The 24,122-nt window shown below is 35.7% G+C and overlaps 3 protein-coding genes and 1 non-coding gene across 5 annotated transcripts; 3 read left to right on the top strand and 1 right to left on the bottom strand.

Annotated features, from left to right (window-relative positions):
• Positions 1-421: 421 nt before the first annotated feature.
• LOC100249941 (protein ABIL1) lies at positions 422-6,204 on the top strand. Its single transcript, XM_002279383.5, has 9 exons — positions 422-759; positions 1,534-1,616; positions 2,064-2,214; positions 2,300-2,399; positions 2,520-2,612; positions 2,714-2,798; positions 2,911-2,963; positions 3,101-3,204; positions 5,701-6,204. Exons 1-9 carry the CDS (start codon positions 667-669, stop codon positions 5,845-5,847), a joined length of 909 nt encoding a protein of 302 aa, XP_002279419.1. The 5' UTR covers positions 422-666; the 3' UTR covers positions 5,848-6,204.
• Positions 6,205-7,057: 853 nt separating this feature from the next.
• LOC100244803 (UDP-D-xylose:L-fucose alpha-1,3-D-xylosyltransferase MGP4) lies at positions 7,058-11,441 on the top strand. The gene is made up of 4 exons (XM_002279433.5): positions 7,058-7,955; positions 8,565-8,726; positions 9,530-9,745; positions 10,882-11,441. Exons 1-4 carry the CDS (start codon positions 7,458-7,460, stop codon positions 11,089-11,091), a joined length of 1,086 nt encoding a protein of 361 aa, XP_002279469.1. The 5' UTR covers positions 7,058-7,457; the 3' UTR covers positions 11,092-11,441.
• Positions 11,442-11,682: 241 nt separating this feature from the next.
• TRNAG-UCC (transfer RNA glycine (anticodon UCC)) lies at positions 11,683-11,754 on the bottom strand. Its single transcript has one exon. It is a non-coding gene; the product is annotated as a tRNA-Gly (tRNA).
• Positions 11,755-11,893: 139 nt separating this feature from the next.
• On the top strand, positions 11,894-23,197 carry LOC100262009 (uncharacterized). Of its 2 annotated transcripts, XM_019225708.2 has the most exons (15): positions 11,894-11,961; positions 12,925-13,658; positions 13,837-13,923; positions 15,782-15,891; positions 16,452-16,502; positions 17,751-17,922; positions 18,072-18,389; positions 18,476-18,682; positions 19,332-19,814; positions 20,165-20,374; positions 20,560-20,748; positions 21,277-21,440; positions 21,539-21,691; positions 21,784-21,862; positions 22,535-23,197. In XM_019225708.2, the coding sequence occupies exons 2-15, from the start codon at positions 13,236-13,238 to the stop codon at positions 22,967-22,969; spliced, it is 3,081 nt and encodes a 1,026-aa protein (XP_019081253.1). In that variant the 5' UTR covers positions 11,894-11,961; positions 12,925-13,235; the 3' UTR covers positions 22,970-23,197. The 2 variants fall into 2 exon arrangements, with proteins under 2 accessions (XP_019081253.1, XP_002276292.2); XM_002276256.5 differs by lacking the exon at positions 11,894-11,961 and having other exon boundaries at positions 12,769-13,658.
• Positions 23,198-24,122: the final 925 nt, after the last annotated feature.

The raw sequence follows: 24,122 nt of genomic DNA, 5'->3' as shown, positions 1-24,122 counted from the left end.
CTTTTATATTTAAAAATAAAAACCATTTTTAAATTATACGGTCCAACGAAACTTTTATTTATCTTTTTTGAAGTACTTCTAAACCAAATTCATAATGATTATGAATTTATCAATATTAATAAGGAAAATTTCTAAATTTAAAATATCCTAAAAGTAATTTTATTTTATTTTATTTTTATAAAGAGGGACATTTATTAACTTATAGCATACTATATTCCAATAATTTTTCATTTTCCAACATGTAATAAAAATTTTGTGAGATGTAATTTTAGTGTAAAAAATAAATATTAATGGAAAATGCTTTATAGGAAATTAAAAAAATTAAAATAATTTAGTTTTAAAAATTATTTTGATTTTCCAATTAAAGAAGAAAATAATTTTTTTTCCTATTTTAGAAAATGACATGACGAAATTTAACTTTAATTTCAAACCACTGTCTCTGTGAAGTCAGTGATGTGTCAACCAACAACTCCTTACCGCTATCAATAAATATTTTCTCTCTTTCCAAACACCCACTTTCCCGGGATTGCTTCTACTTCACTCTCTCTCTAGATTCCTGCTTATCTCTCCCACCGAAACCTAACCCCCATCAGAATTATTCATTTATTATTGATTCCTCATTATATTAATGCAATTAAGTTTTGAGTTTTCTCTGCCTTTATAGTGATGGAATTGCAGGAATCGCGGGCTGAGCATCCTGCAATGACCTTCGATGAGGTGTCCATGGAGCGCAGCAAGAGCTTCGTCAAAGCCCTTCAGGTTCCGTTATTTTCTCGTATTTGTATGCGTGGGTTTCAGATCTGGTGATTTGGGTTTTGGTCATTTGATTTGTTTTGGTGCTCGGTCGATTTTTGGAGTTGGATTTGGATTGTTTTGTGGCGTTGCATGTGTGTGGGTTGATAATTTCCTTCATGGATTTGCCTATGAATGCATTTGTTCTGTTTTTTATTTCGTTTGTTGATGAAAAGTGTTTAATTTTCTTGCTTCTGTATGTTGGTTCTTGAGCTATAATTCATTGATAAACGGGTTTTATCTGTTGATTGTGTCCCTCTGCTGTTCAGATGTTAGGCATTGTCTCTAGTCACAAGGTGATTCTGCAAACAGGGTTGATTGGGTTTGAAGTAATTTGCATGTTCACGGGTTTTGTAATGGATTCCTGATTGCATCATACTTGTAATTTTTTCCGAATTTTCCGTAGGAGTAAATGGGCGGAGGTTGAATGAGTTCAAAATAAGTCCTTAATGAACTTGGTTGGTTTTGTTCGTTTTGCAGTTTTCTCCGTAGTTCTGAGTATAAACGCTTAATGAACATATATACTGACTGAGCATAAACCCTTTGATCAGAAAGTTGTTTGCTGTAATTTGTGTTGCTAGATGTACTCATTCTTAACAGATATTTGTGTTTGTGCCTGTTAACTATTTTTTCAAGGTATTTTCTTCCAAGTAGTTTCTCCATGCCACAGTGTGTATTCAGTATGGGACATACAAATTGCTGTTTGAGATCCATTTTAAATCCTTGTGTTGTCTGTTTCAGGAGCTGAAGAACTTGAGGCCTCAACTTTATTCTGCTGCAGAATATTGTGAAAAGTCTTATCTTCATAGTGAGCAGAAACAGATGTGAGACCACTTGCACTACCTACAAATTGCAGAATCAAATCTGCTGCATTATTAGTTTTTCAAAAGTTTTTTTTTTTTTTTTTTCAAAAACTGTAGCATCCCTATTATTGTTTTTCAAAAGTTTTTTCTCTATACCTGCACAATCCCCAATTGGAAATTTCTCCAGGCAAAAGCTTTTAACAAGGTGCTGACCTCAATTTGGAGAATTGATGAATTGTTTGATTTCATTGATCTCGTGATACTATTTATGGATAGTGGAACTTAAACACTTAAAGAAAGAAGTAGATCTTAGTACTCATTCCTCTTTATGGCTCAGAATCATGTATTTACCCAATTGTATTCACATACAATAAGTTTTGTTTGGATCTTAGGCATTCTTTTTCTTTCTCTCTCTCTCTCTCTTTTTTGTGGGTTGTACTGGAAAAATAATTTGCAATTATGCATTAGGGTACTTGACAACCTGAAAGATTATGCCGTACGAGCCCTTGTCAATGCTGTTGACCACCTTGGCACTGTTGCTTATAAATTAACTGACCTCCTTGATCAACAAACCTTGGATGTGTCAACCATGGAGCTAAAAGTTTCATGTGTAAATCAGGTAAGATTCTTTGCACTTGCTAGTTTGAGTATATTGTTGCTTAAAAATGTATGAATAGATACTAAATTTGGTTTGTCTATGTTAGAAACTTCTTACATGCCAAACATACATGGATAAAGAAGGTATCAGGCAGCAGCAGCTGTTGGCTTTCATCCCAAGACATCATAAGCACTATATTTTACCTAGTAAGATTAATTACTATTAGCTTCTTTTTAAGTGTTAATCAGTATGACATAACTTATGATTTTTGTTTTTCATTTGCTTTTCTTTTCCTGCTTCTCTTTCCCTGATATACTCCATGTTAGATTCTGTCAACAAAAAGGTGCATTTTAGTCTACAAGTACAGAGAGATGCTAGCCAGAATCATATTCAAGCAAGACCTCGTATTTATCCTACAGGTAATTGGTTCTTTTGAGTGTGGGCACATCAATTTTGTCACTATTATGTTGGTTTTAACATTTTCCATATGCTTTTACTTATCCAAAGACATTCCATTCAGGTAATGCTACATCAAAAACTCTTTCCTGGCATTTAGCCTCAGAAACTAAATCTACCTTGAAAGGGAGTGCAAATGCCTTTTTGAGGTTAGTTTGTTAACTCTCAATATAAGTTTTCACAGACGTTTCTGTTTGTATATTACTGCTGCTAACTTTTTCCAGAAAGCTTGACATTTTCTAAAATTTGCCTATTGTGCAGCACTAATGAGCCAGAAACTTCTGGCAAAACTTCCAGAGTCTTCCATTTATTGGGTATGTATGGTTGAAGCTATTCCTTACACTATTTTTTAGTTTCACTTGCAATTGTGCTGAAGATGGCTGGTGCATTTTCTTTTTCTTTTTTACAGAGAAATGATAACATCTTGTCTTACAAGTTTTTATGCATGCAGATTCTGAAGAGACTATTCGGACAAGTGGAGGTCCTGCTGGTGGAGGTCCTTCAAGTGGTCCTGCTTCTAGTGCAGTTACACAATCACTTGGTGTCGTGTGGAGGGTAATGTCAAAATCAACAAGAAAATCGACATGCCCAACATTCTTCTAAGTGCATGCTTGATATTCCACAAGATTAGATGAATATATACGTGGCGTGTTTTTTTGCTTGAGTTTTTTTTTTTTCTGCAAACTCATTGTTCTTTATTTTTCCATGGAAGCGTTATAAATCATGAAGATGTATCGGCATCATATAGTGTACAAAATGGCTATCTCTGGCCAGATTTTCACTAACCCTCTTCTTTCCTTCTTTGAATAAATCTTCTATGAAATGTGTTGATGATTGAGGGTTTCAATTGTGGACACATCTGGCTGAGCGAAAGGTGCTAAACTAAACAGCATTCCCAGTTGTTACTGGGTTCTAGAAATAAATGTCTGTTCTACATATAGGCATGAATATTAGGTGTGAATCTTGTTTTGTACATAATCAGGTCAAGGGTGAATAGATATATCGAGAGAATTAATTCGTTTGAGAGTGAATTGTGAGGGCAATTTCAGGTGATGGGATAGTAAGTGTAGGAAGTATAATAAGGTGCCACCAAACCAATTATTTGCTGCAAGAGAGTTGCAGGTTGTGCATGAGCAGTACTGGAAAGTATAGGTTATGGTTATTTTGTACCTCCTTGCACTGCTTCATTTTCCTCTAATATCAGAGGGTAGTGCTGGGGTACCTTGTTGTCAAAATGAGGTTTTATGTTAACCATATATGGTACTTGCAGTGCCTTATTTAAAAGTTTAGGAAAAAAGATTGTGATTTTGAATATCTTTGATTGAAATTTGGTGGTTTGGAGGAAAGCTGTCTATTTTGATAGGTTGTAGGTGTTTAGATAGCCATCTATATGAAGAACCAACCATTCAAGAAGTTAAATTTGGTGATCTGTATAGATCTTTCAGCTTGTGGAAGGGGAATGATTTGAGTTTTACCGGGAAAATGATCTGGACCAAGTTGTCCCGGTTTTGATAAAAGCAACAGTTATGGTAGCTTTTAAAGTAACTGCTCTAAACTTCCACCCTCTTATTTGTGATGGGTCCAATCAATCATCCCAAATTGAAATTTTCTTCATAACTTCTCAATTTTAGGTTTAATCTTTCTTAGTATTATGACAGTGTTTGCTGATAATTCTTCAGGAGTTAAAAGCCAGTGAGAAAACAATAACCAAAGCAAATTTTGTCCCATGTGATTTCCTTAAAATATAAAATGTAACTGGAATTTAAAGATTAGAACATGATACTATATATATAAGATTATTATTGTACTCTTCACTAGAGTTTTTAGATGCTTGTGGATTGCTAGAGTTTGATGCACTTGATGTTAAAGGTGCAAATACTGTTTTAACCTAATGAACTTCAGTCATACTGTTGAGAGTTACAGTGCATCAGACAAAAAATCTCATGGTTGGGTTTTTTGGTACAATAATCAATATTGTGTCTGTTTATGAAACAAAAGACAAACTAATTGTTGTACTACAAAGGAAAACTTGGGTCATTTGAGGTCCAGTGTCTGAGATGTTGTACAACCATTTTTTTAAATGCTTACTTGGTACAGTTTTTACTTGGGTAGAGAAACCTCGAAATGGACTATAATGTCTTGGTTGCCATTTTTTCTAGCAGAGACTATAGTTTATGAATGGAATGCTGATTTGGTGATTGATACAATAGTAAAGAGTGGAGTCTGTGCACAAGTATTCCCATGCATAAGGTTGCTATATTTGTTTTTTGTTATAGCCAAGTTTTGGATGTTCTCTCAAGACTGGATTAGTTTATTGATTGCCCCATGACTATAAGATTACAATTATTATTATTATTATTATTTTCTTTTACATTTGTGGATAGGAGTTCTCTAGGTAGTGCTTTTAGAAAATCTTGAAGGGATATGGGATGTATTACTCCTGTGGATTAAATCAATATTGATTCGTGGCTGGTTATTTAACTGTGATGTACTGTGATCAGAGATCTGAGGGTAAAGCAGTTTGCCTGAATTCCCAGTGGAGTTGGTGTCTTGAGAAGGTTTGATATGAGATAGATAGGTGCTGAGCTTGCTTTGTCAAATGACCAATGACGGAATGGTGTAAAATTCATTAGTTAGCCAAGCCTTTTTTGATCATGTGTGAGTTAAAAGATTCAGGGATGCTGAAGTTTGTTTACTTCAATTTAGGCTTTTGGATCAGCCTACGTCTGAGGAGATAGTGAAGGAGTCACCGACTTAGCTGTAAATTGGAATCATGCCTTGGCTATATCAAAAGCTCAAGGAACATACATATAAGTTTTTGGATACTATTGATATTTTATGTGGCAATATTTAATGGTTTCTGATCCATTGTACAAGATACTTGTGGACTATCATCAAATAGTAGCTATTATTGGGTTGTGAACATTATTTTACAGTTTTTATAGATATTGCTTGTTGGATATTGAACTATTGTTTGTCCTCAAATGCTTTATCCCTGGCTAGATTAATGAACGGAACTATCAAACTTACAAAAGAAGTGTGCTTTTGCAGGATTCATCAGAAGGCACCAAGCCAGTGATGCCATTCAGGTCATTTGACAACCGAAACCGACGTCCAATGGCCCTTGCCCATCCAGCTGCTCGGAGTAAAAGTGTGCTATCAGCTTTCTTTGCCAAACAGAAAACACCAAGGATATAGACCAGCACTGCCTCATAACCATAACTGAAGCAAGTCACAGTTTACCCTCCTCATAATCTGAGGGTATTCACCCTAACCTGTCCCCAACAGTTGATGCTCGAAATTGATTTGTCTACTCTCCCCTCCTTTCATGGCTGCCTAATAAGAAGCAAATAATGCTTAACAGTCTGGTAATGAAGGCAATCACATTTGTATACCCATGAATGAATTGCTGTGATTAATGACTGCATAAACTGTTCTTGTGCAGATTTCACAAGTTGTAGCCAAATTCTATCTTATGACTGATCAGCATGTACATTTAACTATGTGGTATTACTCTAAAAATGGTTTATCTACCAACAGGGCTTGATGCTTGAACTTTGTGTGTATATGAGGTCCAATTTTTCATTTCATGTAATAAAATAATTTCTCTATCTGCCCAGATCTCCCAAAGAAAAGTGCCAAAAAGAGCAGAAATGTTATTGCTGAAGAAAATTTTAACAGGGTTTGAGTCTTGGCAGTTCTTTTGAATTTAGTTTTATGTACCTTTTTGTATCTCCAATGAAGGATATGGCATGTTTGGCACTGTAACATGAGACCAGTTTTATTCTTCTGGAAACAGAAAGGGAAAAGAGAAAATTTAGAAAACCTCTCAAACCTATATGCTTCCTGAACTGCTTTTGAAAAACTATTTTCAGAAAACACGTAGGAAAACATGTTATGTATGTAGAGTTTGGATGATGTTTTGGGAGGTCACAAGTTCCTTCTTCCGTTTCTTTTCAAGTTCCTTCGAAGGCAAATGGTTATGAATAAGAAAAAGGCAATGTTTTTATTTTTTATTTTTATTTTTTTAGTATGTTTAATGAAAATTTTATAGTATGAGTCATAGAATTTAAAGCTATTTGCTCCCCTCCATTTTCTTTCAGACATGAAATTATGGTAGTAATAGGCTCAAAAGGTAATAAGGGTGTGTTTGTTTTTTTTGAAAATTTTGATGAAAAGAGAATAGGAAAAAAAATAGAAGAAAAAAAGATAAAAAAAATAAAATTGAAATCTATAAATTATTTTTATGTAATTTTTAAAACTCAGTTAACTTTTTATGTAAAGATTAAATGATATGAATTTTTAATTAATTTTATTTATATTTGATTTTTTATTTTTATTTTTAATAAAAAAATCAAACATGAAAAGTATCTTTTTAATATTTGTTTTTTCTTTTTCATAATACTTCAACCAAACATAGCCCAAATTTCATTGGTTTCTCCTTTCTTGATTACTCTCTCCGTTGGCTAAAGGTGAGGGGTGGTTTTTCACCAAAATTTTCCCTAAATCATGAAACGGTGCCGTTTCGTTGTCCGTTTGTATGCCTACGTGCAATTGAAATCTGCCGTAGATCCGACTCAACAGTGAACACCGACACCTCCTGATCTCTTTCTCCACCGTCGGATCTGCTGACTCAAACCCCACAAATTTCATGCAGACAGATCACCATCTTCACGATGACAGATCCAACTGTAACCTAGAAACCCTAGAAATCCCACTCAAATCCTCACATCTTACACTCAATTTACACATACTGTAGCTGTTGTCGCTTCATCTTCGTCCTTGTTTCAGCAATTTCCATTGCCCAAATGTCAACATCAATACACCAAAGACAACAACAGCAACCCCACCATCACCACCACCTTCTTTCTAACCCAAACCCGATTTCCCCTCGAAATCCGCTCGATTGGCGACGACCCATCTCGATTTTCGGCCGAACGGGGCTGTTGATTCTTCTAACACTGATGGTCGTTGTCGGGGTTTTGCTGCCGACCATGAAGATGAGAATGCCGGATGGGCTTTTATCCCGAGCTTCGGTTTCGAAATGGAGAGACTACACTCTAGCTCAAGCGGCGGAGTTCGTGGCCAAGAACGGGACTGTGATTGTGTGTGCAGTGAGTCAGCCTTATTTGCCGTTTTTGAACAATTGGTTGATTAGTATTGCAAGGCAAAAGCATCAGGACAAGGTTCTTGTGATTGCAGAGGACTATGCCACCCTTTATACCGTCAATCAGAAATGGCCTGGCCATGCTGTTCTGGTTCCGCCAGCCCCTGACGCCCAAACTGCCCATAAGTTTGGTTCTATGGTATATAACATTGTCATTTGCTTTTGATTTTTCTTGTGATATATAGTTCAAGGGTTCGTTGTTTATGGCATTCTTGTTCATGGGCTAAGACTAGGTGTTGCAATATGCTATTTCAGTGCATCTAGGATCTTGGGAGTGAAGTTAGTAACTAATGAAATGATTTTACTTGTGGGATTCAATTCTGTGGGGGCATTGGAAATTTGAACCAGAAAACATAGCCAAAAATGTAGGAGGGTCGGTTTCATTTGTGTACTAGTGAAGATTTCGAGCATTCATCCATATATGATTCCCGGGTTATGCTTTGTTATTTTGTTGGTAACGGGTACTTGTAGCAACCTGAACATCTTGCCCTTTCATTAATGGGTGGTTTTTCATTTCACATATTGTTTTGAGTTTGGTTCTAGTGAAAATTTGAAAGCAATCAGATGTTCTCCATGCTTTTAGGGTATATTTGCTTGGTAAATTGATTTGTGCTTAAAGTTCAACAGTGGAAGAGTTGGAATATTCTACTTTGCATTTCCTATTTCTTCTTTGTCGATAGTGATGAATATTTTATAGAGTTTTTGTATTGGATTATTTAAAATGTTTTTGATTGATTTCATTGTACAGGGGTTCTTCAATTTTACTTCCCGAAGGCCTCGCCATCTGCTGAATATTTTGGAGCTTGGATATAATGTTATGTACAATGATGTTGATATGGTGTGGTTGGCGGATCCATTTCCCTATTTGCAAGGGAAGCATGATGTCTACTTCACTGATGATATGGCTGCAGTATGTATACCGACTTTGCTTTTAGCTTTCAGTGTGTTCCGGTGTGAACTGTAAATTATTCATGTCATGGTATGAGTAATGGAATTGATAGTACAATAGATATTCTGAAAACACACTTTCCAAAAATTATATCCAATATCATCTCTAGAAAAATGAGTTAGAACATGCTGGAAACATCTGCTTTTCCTTTTGATATTAGAGGAATTTTATGCCTGTACAATTGTTCAAAGGCCTGGTGTTTTGGACACCAAGGCCACACACTTCAATTTCTTAGAATACGAATTGAATTCAATGTGATTCAAGTCAACTTCCTTTAGTTTTTTTGTACAACATCAAAAGATAGCATCACTAACATACCTAATTTTCAACCCATCCCACCTGTTCACTGCCTTGAATTCCTGAACTGTTGCTCTTTAGGTCTCCTTGGCGCCTTCCAGTTCCATGTATTGAGTGACAACCCCATTGATATTCAAAGTTAACCTCAATTTCCAATAAGGCAAGGACCATATATAATTGAAGGGTTCATAGAATCACCATATGATGGATTTGAGTTGAGTCAGCATCATTGGGGGAGATGCCAGTGTATATATCATAATACATTTTTCAGTTGCCACATGTACTCTCATTAAACTGTTCTCTTGAATTTTATTAGCTCACAAGTATAAAATTGAGTTAGATTTTATCTCCTATGGCACTTCTTGAATGTATTGCTTGCCTTGAAGTTGTACTTCTACCCAGCATACACTTCTACCGTTTTGGTTGTCACATTAAGTTATATACATATTTTCTCTTTGGGTGACCAGGTGAAACCTCTGAACCACTCTCATGATTTACCACCTCCAGGGAAAAAAGGGCGCACTTACATTTGCAGCTGCATGATTTTCATGCGCCCCACCAATGGAGCAAAGCTGGTCATGAAGAAGTGGATTGAGGAACTTCAAGCTCAGCCATGGTCCAGAGCAAAGAAGTCAAATGATCAGCCTGCTTTTAACTGGGCATTAAACAGGACTGCAGGAGAGGTTTGTTATGCTTGCCTTCTTGCTATTGCCTTTCCAGTATCTTCTATAACTCAGTATGCAGTTATGTACCAGGAAACTTAGGCATGTTCTTTTTATTATGGAAATAAAACGGTTGAGAAGGCATGTAAGGCTATATTACCATAAAAGATGTGCTGAAAGGCGTCTGAGACCTTAATTTCACAGTTCACCTTCCTCTTGTTGGAGCATCAGAGGAAATGCCTTGGGCTTCAACACCAAGGGTCATGCTTCAAATGTGTTCGTCTCATGCGTTAGCCTGACTCGTATATGGCATGTGCCTCCTGCATTAATCAGAAATAGGTTATAGCCAGAGAGCAAGTACCTAACAAAATAGTTTGTTTTTTCAGTTGTTAGTCCTTTCAAAACTGCATCTTAAGTCATATTTATTAATTATTTTTGTTCAAAAACTCTTTTAACTTTTTACATATGGTATTTCCATAGTAGATGTTAAATTTGGTATTCCTTTGCAATTTCTTTCTTCTTTAAAGAATCCATGTCCACCATTCATTGCAATACTCTCATCCTGTCTCTTCGATGTTTCAGTGATGGCAAAGTTGCATGTAGACTATATATGTCGCTAAAATTATGCTTACTTTTAACTAAATTACTACTTTACTTAAATAATGAGCAATCATGAGACTTAACCTCAGCCCTCAAGCCATACACCTCAAAACATTAGAAGGTTCCATTTCCTTGTTATCCTTAAAAATACCATATAGATGCACTCTGTTGAACAGGGCCTGGTTGTTTAGATAAACTATTATGGTTAGTTTTTTTTTCCAACCCTGATATCCTACGATATGTATATCCTATTCTATCCTATTTTATCATGCTAATCAAACGTAGCAATAGGGTTTTACCTGAATGTTTGGAGAACCGGGCAAAACAGAGGTTTCTCAGGAATGCCACAATATTTGAGAAATACTGAATATTCTTGTTAGGTTGGTTATCATAGAGAGAACATGTTCTACGAGGCATTCACAAAAAATGCTCCACAGTTAGATATTCGGATCAAAGTTATGCTGTATTGTAAAAAATTAACTGAAAACTGCAAAGTAATATTGGTTGTTTATTTCCATTCATTTAATACTGAAATTTGGCATTCGATGATTTTACAGGTGGATCTCTACCTGCTGCCCCAGGCAGCATTCCCCACAGGAGGATTATACTTCAAGAACAAAACATGGGTGCAGGAAACCAAGGGAATGAATGTTATCATCCATAACAATTATATCACGGGTTTTGAGAAGAAGATAAAGCGCTTCCAGGACTATGGACTCTGGTTGGTAGATGATCATGCACAAGAATCCCCACTTGGCAAACTATAAAAAAAACCGAAACCCCATCATCTCTTTCAGCAGAACCAAGCAGAGTCATGGTTCAACCCCGCATGAAATGCAACCTACCAATTAGTTCATGATTTCTGCATGTAACCTTCAGCCATGGAATCAAACTGGAGGGTTCACCATTGACAACTACTCAAATCTTCCACGCTTTGTTGTCTCCCATACGTGAATTGCACCAAACATCAAACTGCAGAATGGTCCAGATTGATTGTTGTTTTTCTCCTGTCTGTTAGGGAAGGTGAACTGTTTAGACTGATTCATCTCTGTATTCTTTACAATGCACACAGCATTTGTTATCAATCTATAACTGCTCAAATTCATGCTTTTCAATACATGTAGTATTTGTTACCAATCACCCCAACTGCTCAAACCCTAATTCAGAATTCAGGTCATTTTTTACTAGGTCTATTTGAGAATCATTTTTTAAAACAGTTTTTTTTTATATTTAGAAATGAGCATTTTGATAAGCAATTGGTTCTTAAAACCAGATATTTGTTCAAGAATATAAAGAAAACCGGATGAATATTCTGAGAAACTGTTTTCCAAAAACAGATTTCTGTTTTGATTTGCAGCTGCGTTTGCCGGGAGTCGAACCCGGGTCTATTGCTTGGAAGGCAATTATCCTAACCGTTGGACTACAAACGCTTGGTGGTAGGTCACTTTCCAAATACTGTATATCATTTTGTTATCAAAAAAATGAGTGTCGGCAAACATCAAGATGAACAGACTGAGAGCTAAAATAATAATAACAATAGGAAATGGCCCCATCTCAATTGTTTTTTTCTCGGGAAAGTTCTGATAGAAAAATATTTTCCCTCACAACAAGCAGCATGGTCACAAGATTTTCCTAAGGTAAAAATGACTCAAACACCCACTGTGAACATTAGTTAAGCATGAAATGAAATTGGAATTATTATTTGATAGGATGGGTTTCATTTATTTACTCCTCTTATCTGTTTCCAACTTTATTATTCCAAACATCTCCAGTCTGTCCACTGTCCAATCCTTATTTTTAATCATCTCCTCTTTTTGTATTTTTCCTACAATCAATTTCTCAATAAAATATGAACAACCCATCTTAATTTTATGCAATTTTAATAAAATAGTAATTAGAGTTGGATGTTTTTTAAAATAAAATTTTAACTTCATATGAATTGGTATTTTAAGATATAATTTCTATATTTTTTTTATTATTATTTTTATTTCAAAATAAAATAGAGGTACCAGAAAATCTTATCGATTCACATTATGATTTTGTTTTTCCAATGCATAAGGCATAATTTCATTTTCATTTTTGACTTTTATTTTAATATTTAATTTTAAAAAATAGTTTTTAGATAACAAAACATCTTTTAAAACAACGGGCTCTTAAATGGTTGCTTTTATTTATTTATCAAAATACAATATTTTTTTATTTTTTTATTAATGAATTAAATTTTATATTAAAATTCAATGACAAATGTTGAGGTTTGAAAATTTTAATTATTTAAGATATATTTGAAATAAATTTAGAAGAAGGAAATTGTCTCATATTTTAAAATTGCAAAATTAAATAAATATTTTAATGAATGCTTCAATTCAATTCAATCCTTAGGTTTTAACCAAAAGGTAACAACAACTATATGATCAATGCAAAATGTACGTCACAGATTAATCCTTTCATAAAACAATAACAGACTCATTCACATGTAGCTAGATTTCATTTCTAGATTCTCCACCCCGCAAAATCTCCTACAATTTCTCTAGCAATCTTCACTCTTTTTCTCCCTTATCTAAAACTTTTTTATTTTTTGTATTTTTTTTTTCAATTTTCAGTTGACAAATTTGTTGAAATTCCATCCAAGTCCCAATCGTTGACAATCCACGACCACCGCATCCACGTCAGAGCTCTGTGCTTTTTGGTGTTCTTCTTCTCTCTCTAGCTGTGCTTTTGCACTATTCACAAGCATCTTGATTTTTGGCGTTGATTTCACATCTGGGTTCCAGTCGTAGTGGTGGAGTGCGGGACTGGAAAAAGGGTATTTTGAGTGTTGGGGAAGTCTCCTATTGTTGATCTTGATTTGTCGGTTGGTGTTTTTTTTTTTTTTAGCGAAGCTTTTTCTGTGTTTTACTTTATGGGTCTGTAAATGGGTTCTCTGGAAAATGGGGTTCCGGTGAAGAGAGACCCTCTTCTTCGCTCTTCGTCGAACAAAGGCTCGGCTTTTCAGAGACCCATTGTGAGATTTTCAAGGTTTTTGTTCTTCGGGAAGCTAGATTACCTCCAATGGGTGTGCACAGTGGCGGTGTTCTGCTTCTTTGTGGTTCTATTCCAGATGTTTTTGCCGGGTTTGATAATGGAAAAATCAGGGGAGTCATTGAAAAATATGGAGAATGGTTATGGGGATTTGAGTTTTATCAAGAATATTGGTGGGTTAGATTTTGGGGAAGGTATTAGATTTGAGCCATCAAAGCTCCTTCAGAAGTTTCAGAAGGAGGCTGATGAGGTAAATCTCTCTTCTGCTTCAAGGCTACGACACCGTTTTGGATATAGAAAGCCCCAGCTTGCTCTGGTCAGTATTCCTACTTTTCTTTTTCTGTGTTTTTTCTAATTTTTCTAATTACATTTTGTTTGGCATTTGATATGTAGAATTGGACCAATTGGTTGCTTGCTTCATGTTTCTTGTTTGTGCTTGGTTTATGGTTTTTGTTCTAGTTTATAATTTGTTTGATTTTGATGTCTTTGTGAAGGTTTTCCCGGATCTGTTGGTTGATCCACAGCAATTACTGATGGTGACTGTGGCATCCGCATTGCTGGAAATGGGGTACACTATTCAGGTAATGCCAATGATTCCTGGATTTATTTTAACTTTGAAGTTTGAATTTAGGGTTTTGAGGTGAGAAAATATTTGTTGTTTGAACTTCTAAGTGAAGTTTGTAGGTATTATTTTCTCCTTATTATGGTACTGGTTACTTTTTGAAGTGTCTTTGCATAATGCATTAACCAATCAAGTGCTTGTTTAACAAATTGAGCATGGTGTGTACTTGAAGCAATGTAAGAGATTGACAGTGTTGGAAGGATGGGAGTTTTGGTAGGATTCCTAGGCAGATTTGTAGTAGAAGAAACTGTTTCATCTGGAAATGATTTTTCAAAAGTCAACTCCTAATTAACATGTGGATGAGGTAGATTTTGTATTGGAGGGTGTTGTAAGGGTCTCTTGTAACATTTTTATGCAAGGGAGGTGGTCTTTGTTTTCTATCTGAAGTTTGAATAGGTGTGAATTTGACTGAACTCTGAATAAAAATCGATACAAAGGTTTTAGACAAAATATCTGAGAATAAAACTTTACTTATAAAACAAATCATGCTAGAATATCTGAAGTCTATCAAAGCTTTAGACAAAAAAAAAACAGGGCCGATGACTTATGGAGGGAAGTGGAAAAGCATGGGAAATTTTTTGGGTATGAAGCTCTTATTTATGAAACTACTTAGAAGTTAAGGCATGTGAATGAGATTTGATGTTTCTTTTGGATAGCAAGGGAATCCAGATCAATTTCTTCTTTAAATAACAATCCTCTGATCAGGCATAACAACCATGTCAGTGAAGTTCTAGTTTTGAGGCATCATTCTCTAATTTTCCATCTAAATTGAATGTTCCATGGTCACACTCATCTGCTGTGTCCAAGTAGCATTTGTTGGACTGTCTACATCCCTTTACTAGCCTTATGTTTGTCTGATCCACAAATTTATTGCTGCAGCTATGTATTGTTCTTGTAAGGCCTGGATCCTCCCAAGACACTCTTCTTTCCTGCTGCTACATAGTTTTTCTAATTTTTTTATGCCCTTTTGCCCTTGGAATTAGGCACTACCTTATCTAGTGTCAATATATGTTGCATGGATTCAGGTATGAGTGTTGGATGTGGGTATGTGTCTAGATGTCTAATCTTTCATAACTCAAATTTTAGGATATGGGGACTCGGCTAAAAGAATCCAAAAAACAAGCACTTCAACTGGGATACAACATAACAAAAGAAAAGTCAATTCGAAATAAATTGGAAATGAAGATATCATTTTTAAAAGCTCCTATCTTTTCTCTCTAATCCCTTTTTATTTCTCTTATCCCTAAATATTCTTACAAAAACTCACTTTTTAGTTTGCGCTTCTTTTTCTCTAATGTAATTATTACTAAGAAAGTTGAAAGAATAAAAGGATATCAACGAAAAAAATCAAACAGCTATACCCAAAGTGAAATAGGAGTGTCAAACAAGGATCCCATACCACAAGCCCATGTCATGTTGTGTCAACATGGGTACATTCGGTACAATTGAAAGATCCGGGTATCATAGGTGTCTACAGTTGCCTTCTTATCTTAGTACCATATTGTAGTGGTAACTACTAGCATGGTGTAAACTCTATGATTTGGAAGACAAGATATGATATGTTATGAATTATAGTGAGCTTTGTGCTAACCATTTTGGCCTGTGCTAGATTTGCCTTTTTGGATTAGCATATACGTATTTTCCTTTTTTAATCAGATTTTGTACGGAGGATAGTTCACTGTTGGAAGGATTTATTATCCTTCTTGCAATTTATTATTTCAATGCAATGAAATGATTGTTTCTGATTTTTTTATTAGCACTATATGTGATTTGTTTCCTTATTTTTCTTCATGTATTTGTTTTTTTTTTTTTTTCAGGTGTATTCACTTGAAGATGGTCCTGTAAATGCCATTTGGAGAAATGTAGGATTTCCAGTCACAATTATCAGAAGCAATGCCAAGTCAGCGGCTGTTGTAGACTGGCTAAAGTACTCTTTTGATCATAATTATTCTTTATCATGAACTTCTGCACCATTAATCCTCTCATTCTAGCTACCACAAACAATGGCTTTGTTCAGTTTCTCTATTTACATTTGATGTCTTTGTGGTTCTGGTGTCTGTTGCAGGGTCTGCCTTAACTCATGTCCGTTTGGGGTGAAAATATTATGGTGGTCCAGATTAAGTTCCCATATTTTTTTATAAAAATTATAATTTTAAATTTAAGTCTGTTTTAAGCGATTCCAAAATCTTATCCAATTGTTACCATGTTTTCTCCTCTTTAAATTGCCTATGTAGTGTCACTATTTGAAACATATTCTTTTGCTGAATGGATAATCCTGACTACTCCAGTCATTATTTAGATGATGTAATGGCTTTATCATTCTGTATAGTTTGTTTCTAGAATTGACTTAAATGCATTTACTTATTTGAGTAGTGTGGTCATGCAACATCCATTCTTGATTTGTTGCTAAAACTGGACACTTGGTTTGATTGATTGGAATCAGTTGATTGTGGTCATATCTAATCAAGATATATACTTTCTTTGCAGTTATGATGGCATAATTGTGAATTCTCTTGAAGCCAGGGGTGTTGTTTCTTGGTAAGTTTTGTTATATGTATTTTTAAAAGGATGAACTTCCAAATATTTATACTATGACTGGAATTCTTTGCATATCCCAATCCAAAGACTTTCTGAGCTAAAGATTTGGTTCTATTATACTACAGTTGACATCTAGTTAAACTGAATGGTCAATCAAAAGATGGTATATGGTTTTTCTTTTTGAGATTTATGTGATTGGCTCTTGCATGCATCTAATACTTGGTAACCTTTTTGAGTTGAAGATACATTGGGGAAACTTCAGATACTTTAGAAACTTGTCTGAGATGTTAACCTGTTACTTAATTTTTTATTTATTTTTTTATCTCAGATTATTTATCAAATTGTAGTTATTGGTAGTGGGAGGTATCAAGTCAATACTTCATGTAAAGAGGTTGAGTGAATATTGAATGAATAAAATACAGAAGTATCTGTGGGAATGTGAGTTGGAGTTTTCTGTTTTTATTCGCCTAAGAGATTTTCTTCTTTTCTATAATGTGGACATATTAGAAAGGCAGACTGTATTGGATGAGATTGTTTGTTCATGTTCTGAAAAGACCAGTAATCACATCAGGTGAATGAGTGTATCGCCTCATCTTGAAGGGGCTACTGGGACAAGGACAGGAAAAAAGGGGATGTACATTGAGATAGAGAAAAATAAATTATTGGCTTATGGCAATACTTAACAGGAAATATGGCCCTCAATAAATTATATTGGAGAAGTAAGGTTCCCATAGCTAGCCTCAAATAATCAAGAATAAAGCCATAGTTGCACTTATAGGTTGAGAAAATTGGTAAACCTGGTTGTTTGCTTAGTGTTCTTTTGGCTTGTTTGATGCCAAGCACCTTGTCATTAGGCTTTGGACTCACTAATATGTATAGATATGGATCTGAGGCACATGCACATAATCTCTATTTATGAGTACTAGTGCTTCTCATTATGATGTTTCTGAAATTTGTTTGGGAACTTTCTGCATGTCTCGTTTGCTTATGTGAAAACTCTTGGATCCTTTTGCCAGTGAATGTGTTCACTCTATTTATGATCCGCATAGATGCTTTCAATTGGCTTCTTTTTTATTTGCTTTATTTTCACTTTTATATTCCTTTTTAAATATCTGAAATCTAAAAGTTTGTCCTTGTGAGGAGCTCAGTTTGTTTGTTATGCTTGTTCGTGATATTTGTTGGTATTTCAAAGCTATTTCTTCCAGCAATGTCCTTATTCAATTGAAATGAATGATTTTACTGTTACAGTTTTGTGCAGGAACCTTTCAAGTCTTTACCACTTATATGGACCATCCCTGAAGGGACACTTGCTACACGTTTGAGACAATACAATTTGACTGGCAAGATTGAGCTTGTAAATGATTGGAAAAAAGTCTTCAATCGTGCTACTGCTGTTGTCTTTCCAAATTATGTCCTGCCGGTAACAAGCTTTTGGTCTTGTAGGAATTAGTTGTGTTCCCTGGTATCCTGTTCATAATGCTGCATGTCTGTACAGAACTCATGCTTTGAAGTTTGGTGCTGAGATTGGTCTTTTTCTAGCGTTTTGATTGGTTGTTCTACCTTCTGCAGATGATTTACTCCACATTTGATTCTGGAAATTATTTTGTTATTCCGGGTTCTCCTGCTCAAGCATGGGAAGTGGATAACTTCATGGCATCACATAGAGATAGCCCACGTGTCAAGATGGGTTATGGACCTGATGACTTTGTTATTGCACTTGTCAGAAGTCAATTTTTGTACAAAGGTTTGTGGTTGGAGCATGCCCTCATTTTACAGGCTTTATTGCCACTTGTTGCGGAGTTTCCAGTTGACAATAATTCCAACTCTCATCTCAAAATCCTTATCACAAGTGGAAATTCAGCTAATAACTACAGTGTGGCTGTGGAGGTATAGCTTTGCATACCTGTAGAATTTTGGACTTAATTTCATTTTTGTCTAATTATTTTAACATCTTAATGTTCATATTTCCATAGGCCATTGCTCTTAAGTTACGATATCCAAAGGGTGTTGTGAAGCACATAGCCATTGATGTGGGGGAAGCAGACAATGTTCTAGCTGCTGCTGATATAGTGATATATGGATCCTTCCTAGAAGAGCAATCGTTTCCAGACATTTTGATAAAAGCCATGAGCTTTGGGAAACTGATCATAGCTCCAGATCTCTCCATTATCAAGAAATACGTATGCTTCTAAATGCTGCTTTCTCCTCGAGACATTTATTAATTAGTGAAAAATATCTATCAAAGATAAAAAGTTTGATGGTGTGAAAACCCTTTAAAACACTCCAGACTAACAAATCCTTATCCAATACTTGGGTTTGGATGCAGAAATTATTCATATTTAGAACTTGACGTAGTTGCATATCTTCCATTAGATAATGGTCCACTGTGTTTTTCTCATGTCCTTGAATCACAGTGCTCGTCTGTATGGCACCTTCATCTGTATAACTTTCGTTATGTGATTTTTTTAACTTAATTTGTTAGGAAACGTGAGGGTGTAGTTATGAGCTCAGGGCAGGAACTGATTAAAATATTGGCTGGGATCTTATGGGGAGGAACCAACCAAACTATTGGCTGGGATCTCCGTGGGAGGAGCTAACCAAAATATTGGCTTCAATCTTATGGGAAGGAAATAATTAATATATGAATGGATTTAATCTTGAGTGCATGTTGCCTATGCATGGATATGATTTTAAGACATCTTTAAAGCATCCTGATAGTGAATTCTCTTTATTGTACTATTTTTAATCATCCATTTATTGCATACTTTTACTTAATTAATTAGTTTTTTATTTTAGAAAACTACTGACTGCATTAACGATAACCATTAGGTTGATGACAGGGTAAACGGCTATCTTTTCCCAAAGGAGAAAATTAGTGTTCTGACACAGGTCATATTGCAAATGATCTCTGAAGGGAAATTATCACCGTTAGTTCATAATATTGCATCACTTGGAAAAAGCACTGCAAAGAACCTGATGGTTATGGAAACTGTTGAAGGGTATGCTTCACTGCTTGAAAATCTCCTTAAGTTCCCATCTGAAGTTGCATCTCCCAAGGCTGTGACAGAAATCCCTCCCAAATTGAAAGAGGAATGGCAATGGAATCTATTTGCAGCAAGTGGACATTCAACATATACAAATAGAACTTCAAGAAGTCACAGATTCTTAGACAAGTTTGAGGAGCAGTGGAGCCAATCTCAAACAGGGGGTTCTGGTTCTGTGACTACAGATGAATCATTCCCATATAGTATCTGGGAGGAGGAGAAATTAATTGGAATTGCTAATGCTAAAAAGAGAAGAGAGGAGGATGAGGTAAGAGATGGTGAGGGCAGTATTAAATGTTTTCTTAATTAGGGTTGAACAGCATCCAGTGTTGTCCATTGTTTATGTTGATACTTTTGTTAGGAATTGACATTCTTTACAACCCTGCATGTTTGACTGCCCATTCTGATTGATGAGGCGGTGGTTATTTTATTTTTTATTTTTAGGAAATGATGATGAGTTTTGGTTTTAAAATAGGGGGGCATTGTCTTCCATGTGGTTCAGGATGTGGATTTAGACAAGTGCTTTTTGAGAGTTTCACTGTGATAGATATAGAATGCTGCTTTGTATTTTGTAGCATCACACCCTGAATTTTTTTTTTTCTTGGGTATTTGATCTAGTTGAAGGATAGAACCGATCAACCTCGTGGATCATGGGAGGACGTATATCGAAGTGCCAAAAGGGCTGATCGGGCAAAGAATGATTTGCATGAAAGAGATGACGGGGAGCTTGAAAGGACAGGTCAACCGTTGTGCATTTATGAGCCTTACTTTGGGGAAGGAACTTGGCCTTTTTTGCATGCTACTTCACTTTATCGAGGAATTGGGCTGGTGAGTTACAAATGATGTTAATGTTTTTATGGATACCTTCTTTTATATCAAATGATGCAGTAGATGGGATCAGTGGTGGCCTTGTATGCTAGACTAGTTGTTTTTCTTACAGTTGATGGAATCTATATAAAAGATGAAATTTTTTTCTCCGATCTGATCTGGATCCATGGAATTGATGATTGTAGTCCACCAAAGGTCGTAGACGCGAAGCTGATGATATTGATGCACCTTCTCGCCTTCCACTTCTTAACAACCCTTACTACCGAGATGCCCTTGGAGAGTATGGGGCCTTTTTTGCAATAGCTAACAGAGTTGACCGTATACACAGAAATGCTTGGATAGGTTTTCAATCTTGGAGGGCAACAGCAAGGAATGTATGTGATCTCTTCTGGTTCTGAGTTCCTTTGTTAATTCCATGTATAGGAATGTTTCAATCCTTCATTTTAGCATCTTTCAGGTTGGTCTTGTCAGCGATATAGGTTGGCCCTTTGTCCATGTTGGCAGACCCTGTGACCATTGAGACAATAGCTCTCACATGGCCCAACTATGTGGACCAATTGTGATACTCATCTCAATAAATCCTGATGGTGGTTGAGTTGGGTTCATTTGTTCATAATCATTCAGATGATCAACTTTATCTTATCATCTTGAAAATTCTTTATATTCTGCTGTTTAATGGAGATCTTTTGAATTGAGAAATAGGAAAAAGTAGAAACTGTACAAATTTTCCTTTGAGAAAAAACACCTTTGAAGAGCTTCTTGGTATGATGCAATAGGTTGTAAAGGAAGACCTACATACCTGACATACTGACCCTTTGGTTAAGTATCTTGTGGTTAGGAGCAGCAGCATAATTATTTGTGCCTACTCTGTTGCTACATATCTGATTTTGGAAGTTAAACAGGCATCATTGTCTAAGATAGCTGAAACTGCACTGTTAAATGCTATCCAAGCACGAAAGCATGGGGACACACTCTACTTCTGGGTTCGCATGGACATGGATCCTCGAAACCCTTCACAACTGGATTTTTGGTCATTTTGTGATGCTATAAATGCTGGAAATTGCAAGTAAGACATATTGCATCCATTACATTATTTTTTCCCATACCTATTCTGACCAAATAACAAACTATTATTAACATATGGATCTCCCATGATGTTTATAGGTTTGCTTTCTCAGAGGCTCTTAAGAAGATGTATGGCATAAAGCGAGATTGGGATTCCTTACCACCTATGCCTGTAGATGGAGATGCATGGTCTGTCATGCAGAGCTGGGCTTTGCCAACCCGATCCTTCCTAGAGTTTGTAATGTTCTCAAGGTACTGGATATAGCAATTGAGGGGTGTATACAGGCAAGTTTAGCCCATTTTTCATCTTTCAAATCTTAATTTGAATATTGTACCATCTGCAGGATGTTTGTGGATGCATTGGATGCACAGATATACAATGACCACCATCAAAGAGGGCACTGCTATCTGAGTTTGTCCAAGGTAACTTCTAGTACTCATTGTGATGATTTTTTCTTTCAGTACAGAACTTCTGTCTTGCCTTTTCTTTCTTGTACTTCTGTTATGAGAATTTTCTTTCTGACTCGTAGCAAATTCAATGCCTCACACACAACTAGGGCTTATATACTGAAGATTCATCTTAAAACGGTTGGCATGCTTGCTTTCTTGACCACAGTATCCCTCTATGATTGATTATTTTTCTTAGGGAAGAGCAATGATTGATTGTTTTTCTTGTGGCTTTAGGGAACCAGCATTTCCATGGCTGAAGAATTTGAGAACTAAAGTTTGTCTTGTTTAGTCAGTATTGACTACATCAACATGAATGGGAAAATGTCCTTATTCTAAGCTTTATGATAAGTTAACACTATGTGTATTGAAAAAAGATAAGGAAATAAATAAATAAATAAATGTTGAAACAAAAGAAGGAAGAAGAGGGTCTTATTCTGAGTGATGTAAAAAAAATGGTAGAATCTTTTGAAATGCTTTGAGAAACAAAATGCAATCCTATGATAATCTGATTAGCAATGTCCTCATGCATTTGCTTTAGTCAACTGATTATTCAGGGCTTTGGTTTCTTTTTCTTAAAATAAAAAATTAATGGGGCTGTCATTAAATTGTATTATGGAAATCACATAATGGTATTCCCTCCTGCAGGACAAGCATTGCTACTCTCGGGTGCTTGAGTTACTCGTAAACGTTTGGGCATATCACGGTGCAAAGCGAATGGTGTACGTGAATCCTCAGACAGGCGAGATGCATGAACACCATAAATTGAAGAATCGTAGAGGTCATATGTGGGTAAAATGGTTCTCATACGCCACCCTAAAGAGCATGGATGAGGAGTTGGCTGAGGAGTCAGATGATGACCACCCCATGAGACGGTGGTTGTGGCCCTCAACAGGTGAGGTCTTCTGGCAGGGTATATACTTGAGAGAGAGGAATCAGAGACTACAGCAAAAAGAGAAGAGAAGGCAACAAAGCAAGGACAAACTCTTGAGGATGAGAAGACGATCCCACCAAAAAGTAATAGGCAAGTATGTGAAGCCTCCACCTGAAGACGTGGAAAATTCAAACTCAACAACGGTATAGAAATTGGTGTTATGGGGTTTGTTGACCCTTGAAAGCTAGAGTCTAGTTTGATCATTCTTTTCTTCTTCATATTTAACCTTCTTTTATTCCTTGATTTTTGTCAAAAAGGATGCATAGATTCGTATTCCATTCTGTATGTGAGGGCTTTGTATGTAACAACTGCATCCTTCTGGTCACGAGGGCTTTGAATGCTTCAAATATGCAAAATGTATACTAGTGTTTTTCCCATTCTGTGCCAATTTCTTCTGAATTCACTGGTTCAAAGACAATCATTTCTCACTATGTGCATAAAGGATTTGTATATACTACTGGCTTCAAAATCAGTGTTTGATGAATGGTTGCATTTATGATTGGGCTGGGTGAGGAATTATTACTTTTGCATGTTCATGATTAGTTTAAGGCCTTCTTTGTTGCATATATGGCTTGTGATAAAGGTTCTCAATAAGGGTTTTTTAGAAGGGCTGTAAAAAATTAGGATGAGTCATAGGGGCCATCCCTTCGTGTATGATAATTAGTTTTTTGAAATTACATTGACACTCCTTGGCTGACTTTGTTGGCCAATGTGGTCCCAACACAATCTTTGCAAGCTGATGGAAGATTACATGTGCCAATAATTAGCCTAATCAAGGTAGATTTGAAAATAGGGTTGGGCCTTCTATGAAACCCATTAGGCAGGTCTGTTAGTGGTGGAGGCCCAAAAACCATGGGTGGGACTGACTTGGGAGGTGACATGGCCACCTTCCAATTCATCAAACACCACAAACATGTTTTTAAATCCACATGTGTGATTGCTTGCTCCATGTTAAGATATCATGTGTTTTTCTCTTTGCTTTTTTCCTTTATATATTAATAATATGGTAGGTTATTCTTGATATATATATTGCCCAACATAGTTGACTTGTTCTTCCATTTCGTTCAAGGAACTTCTACTTGTCCTCTAAAAACTAGTCATGGAATAGATAAAATAAATCAAAAAATAAATTTTTATTCAAAAATAAAATCTTATTAGAACTATTTATTTTCTATACTTTCATTTTGCTTTAAAAAATAGTGAAAACAATTTTAAATATAATTATATGTATTTATTTTAAATATAATTAAAATTTTTAAAAAATAAAAGGTCAAACGAGATGGGTAAACTGCAAGATCAGCG

The sequence above is a fragment of the Vitis vinifera genome, chromosome 15, assembly GCF_030704535.1.
Source record: "Vitis vinifera cultivar Pinot Noir 40024 chromosome 15, ASM3070453v1".
In the NCBI taxonomy this organism is placed as follows: domain Eukaryota; kingdom Viridiplantae; phylum Streptophyta; class Magnoliopsida; order Vitales; family Vitaceae; genus Vitis; species Vitis vinifera.
Note: the sequence above shows the minus strand (reverse complement) of the source record. Positions and strands in the feature narration are given on the sequence as shown.